The sequence below is a fragment of the Mus pahari genome, chromosome 1 (genome assembly GCF_900095145.1).
Source record: "Mus pahari chromosome 1, PAHARI_EIJ_v1.1, whole genome shotgun sequence".
NCBI classification, from domain to species: domain Eukaryota; kingdom Metazoa; phylum Chordata; class Mammalia; order Rodentia; family Muridae; genus Mus; species Mus pahari.
Window position 1 is genome coordinate 123,035,471 of NC_034590.1, and position 3,424 is coordinate 123,038,894.

Below are 3,424 nucleotides of genomic sequence, written 5' to 3' on the forward strand. Positions count from 1 at the left end.
TGTCTACCCTTGGTCACTGAAAACTACCTGCTCAGAAAATAACGTTGAAAAATAACGGCTCCAGCCTGGTGTGGTGGTGCACATCTGGTGACGATGCACACATCTGTAATCTTAGCACTTAGCAGATGGAGGCAGGAAGATCAGAAGTTCAAGGCAAGCCTCTGCTACATAGCAAGTTAGAGGCCAACCTGGGCTATTCGAGACCTTGTCTCAAAACAAGAACAACACAAAGATAAACTAAAATCTCTCTAGCATGTGCTACAAGAAAGCCAACCCATCCTCCAACCGTATTCTCCTACCCCTATTGTCTCTATTGCTGAGGCTGTAAATGCCATAGGGTGCATTTCCTAGCCTCTCCACTGACGGGGGCAGGCATGTGCTGGCAGTCACATCTGAAGACATCCATGAGAACTGCTTGTGTACAGCTCCTTTTCTCTCTCCTCCTTCCTGCCTATGACACATAAGGTGACACATGAGACCAAGGTGTAGTGGCTGTTAGGAGACCATGACAGACATACTGAGGAAGGAGCCAGCGTGCTAAGGATGACTTGGTGGTTTGTTTCCAGTAGGACCAAGTGGGAACCATGAGACCATATTTGTTTAAGCTAGTATTAACTGGCCCTGCTGGTTTTGTAACCAAACAGACCCTGGTTCCAGCAGGAGCAACTGTTTCTTAATCCTTCCTTCTTGACGCTCTTGGCTTTGTCACTGCCCCGGGCCTCCATCTGTCAATTAGACGGTGCATGCTTGCCACTGACGTGGAGCAGAAAACCCATACACACTGCAGGAATCTATTTCTGTTGGCGCTCTTAAGGATGCTTGTGCCCAACAGGTACCTTGCAGTAGACCTTGGTTTGGGCCGACTATGCCCACCGAGTCTGGGAAGATAGAGAGATGGCTGCTGGTCCTCAACTGTCTCTCTCGTTTTCATTTAGTCTAGAACCACAGCCCCATGGGTAGTGCTGCCCACACTCAGGCTGTCTTCTCCCTTCAGTCACTCTTCTCTGGAAACACCCCAGCAGGCACACTCAACTCAAAGGGGCACCTCAGTCACACCCTGGCTACTTCTTCTTCTTTTTTTTTTTAATTTTAAAACATTTTAAATGTATTCTCTGGACTAACATTACATAAAGTACTAATTTTTACATATTGACAAATTACTCTCATAGGAGTTGCAGCAACTTATGCTTCATTCAGCAACATAGAAGAAAAAAAATCTTGATTTCACTGGTCCATATCATCCCATTACATATAACATCATGCCATGGAGAGTGTAGACTGCTTGTATTTTTTTTCACTTTTTTTATTATTATTTTCTTTATTTACATTTCAAATGCTATCACGAAAGTTTCCTATACCCCTCCCCCCACCTCTGCTCCCCTACCCACCCACTCCCACTACTTGGCCCAGGCCTTGCCTTGTGCTGGGTCATATAACCAAACTCAATTTTTAATCTCTTGTGTTTACCTCTTAATCTGGCTCTATCATTCAGCAGCATGAGTGGATGATACACTATCATCCTCCCAAAGGGTGTGGTGGATGGGATTGCCAGGGCAAACAGCAGTGTGTCTGTGATAGAAGTCAACCATTGCTCAGAGAGCTCTGGAGTTCGCAGGTTCTCCTTGATGTACTGACAATTTGCTCACCTCTTTTAGGACATGCCATCATCTTAGGGTTAAAAACATTGATAGATGGCAAAAAAAGACTACTTCTCCTTCATTTCTGGACTCTATATATTTTGATGCCATGTCGCCTTTACAAGTCACTGTAATCGATTTACCTTCATTTGAGGAGTTGATAGTGGAAACAGAGGTGGCATATATCTCCTACCTCGTGTGACAAGGAGCGGTAACCCTCTCACTGTGGACTTACTTGAGCAGCATTTTGTTCTTACCCCCAAGACTCTCAGTTCCTTTTTTATCCACAAACGATTCTGTGGCATATTCATCAAGATATAACAGAGGGATGTGAGGATACGTTCCTCCTCCTGTGAAAAATGTGGAGAAAAATCAACATAAATTAAAACAGTGATTATTATTCTCTTGGGTAAGATTCCTAAGCCTGAGGGGAATCCTACTCTACAGCTGTCATTCATTTTTTAAAAGATACTTGATTGCCCTCCGATAGGTTCTTTTGCACCAGAGACTAGTAGTATCCTGACAAAACTAATATTTACCTGTCAAAAAGTTTTGCTCACAGATCAGATTTAAGTTAGACTATGCTAAGTACTAAGTGATAGCTGCTCCAATCACATCAATTCCTTGAGCACCTGCTCATATGCCCACACTGCTGCATCAGGAAATTTAGACCCTTCGTAGATTTGAGTTACCCTGGTACCCACCATCAGTGTTGTCTAAATTCAAGTCTGTTTGGGGTGTGTGTGTGCCTGACTAGAAGGGTCTGTGTCACATGCTTATGTTAGATGCAGAGGAGGTTGGAAAATAGAATATTATAGCATATAGGCAGGCTTCTTAAGTTAGTGAACAAGATAACTAGAGGGGATGTTCAGTAGGCAGGACAAGGATAACTTGTCATTTCTAGCATTGGCAGGAGGGTGATGGTTTCTATTTTGTATGAATCATAACTCCCCCCTCAGCATCTATATTTAATGCTCATGAAAACTGTCCTTTAGTCTACCTGGTCTAAACAAAGGTGGATATCGAAACCATTTGGTGGGGCTGCAGAAGATGTAAAAGCTAGAAGCCAGGACATTATTAGGTTCTATCTGTTCTAAAGTACAGAACCATAGTGCATGAAACTTTGCGTGTGTGGGAAGAAGGGCACCGGAGAAAATCAGAGAGACAAAAAGCAGAATTTATCACCTTCTGACCACTTTCAACTTCTTAGTTCCATTTTCTTGGAAGCCTGGCTGCCTATACATTGTGTAAATTCTCATATATATATTTTATTATATAAATTTTACTAAGAGATAATTTATTTTTTTTCCAGTCAAAGGTTAATACATTTGTTTTGAGTGGCTCTCTAGTTAGATTTGGCTTTGATAATCTCTACCTCCATCACCCACAAACAGCTCCCCAACCCCGCCCAGCCTCTAAAGTCTCACTAATCCTTTCCAGTTCCCTTCAATCACTATATGTATTTAAAATTCAGGACATTGTCTTTAGATCTTTCAAAACTAACTTTTCCTTCTCCTCATATAAGTCACAGATTTTGAAGGTTTCAGTTGCCACGATAATGGCCCATTGTATTTGACAAGGAGAAAATACACAAAGGCACAGAGAAAAGCATTTTAGAAGATTCTTGAATTAAAAATTGTCCATTATGAGAATTAAAATTTACCCATTATGCAGTGACTTAAAAAAAAATGTGGCGCACGCCTTTAATCCCAGCACTTGGGAGGCAGAGGCAGGCGGATTTCTGAGTTCGAGGCCAGCCTGGTCTACAAAGTGAGTTCCAGGACAGC

The 3,424-nt window shown here is 42.3% G+C and overlaps 1 protein-coding gene across 2 annotated transcripts in view; it reads right to left on the minus strand.

The window, feature by feature from the left end:
- Nucleotides 1-1,948, minus strand: part of LOC115064924 (membrane-spanning 4-domains subfamily A member 12-like) — a 24,530-nt gene extending 22,582 nt beyond the window's left edge. For both annotated transcript variants that reach the window (XM_029543890.1, XM_029543859.1), the window contains exon 1: nucleotides 1,895-1,948. In XM_029543890.1, coding sequence (XP_029399750.1) covers nucleotides 1,895-1,948 — 54 coding nt within the window. The remainder of the gene's footprint in view (nucleotides 1-1,894) is intronic.
- Nucleotides 1,949-3,424: the final 1,476 nt, after the last annotated feature.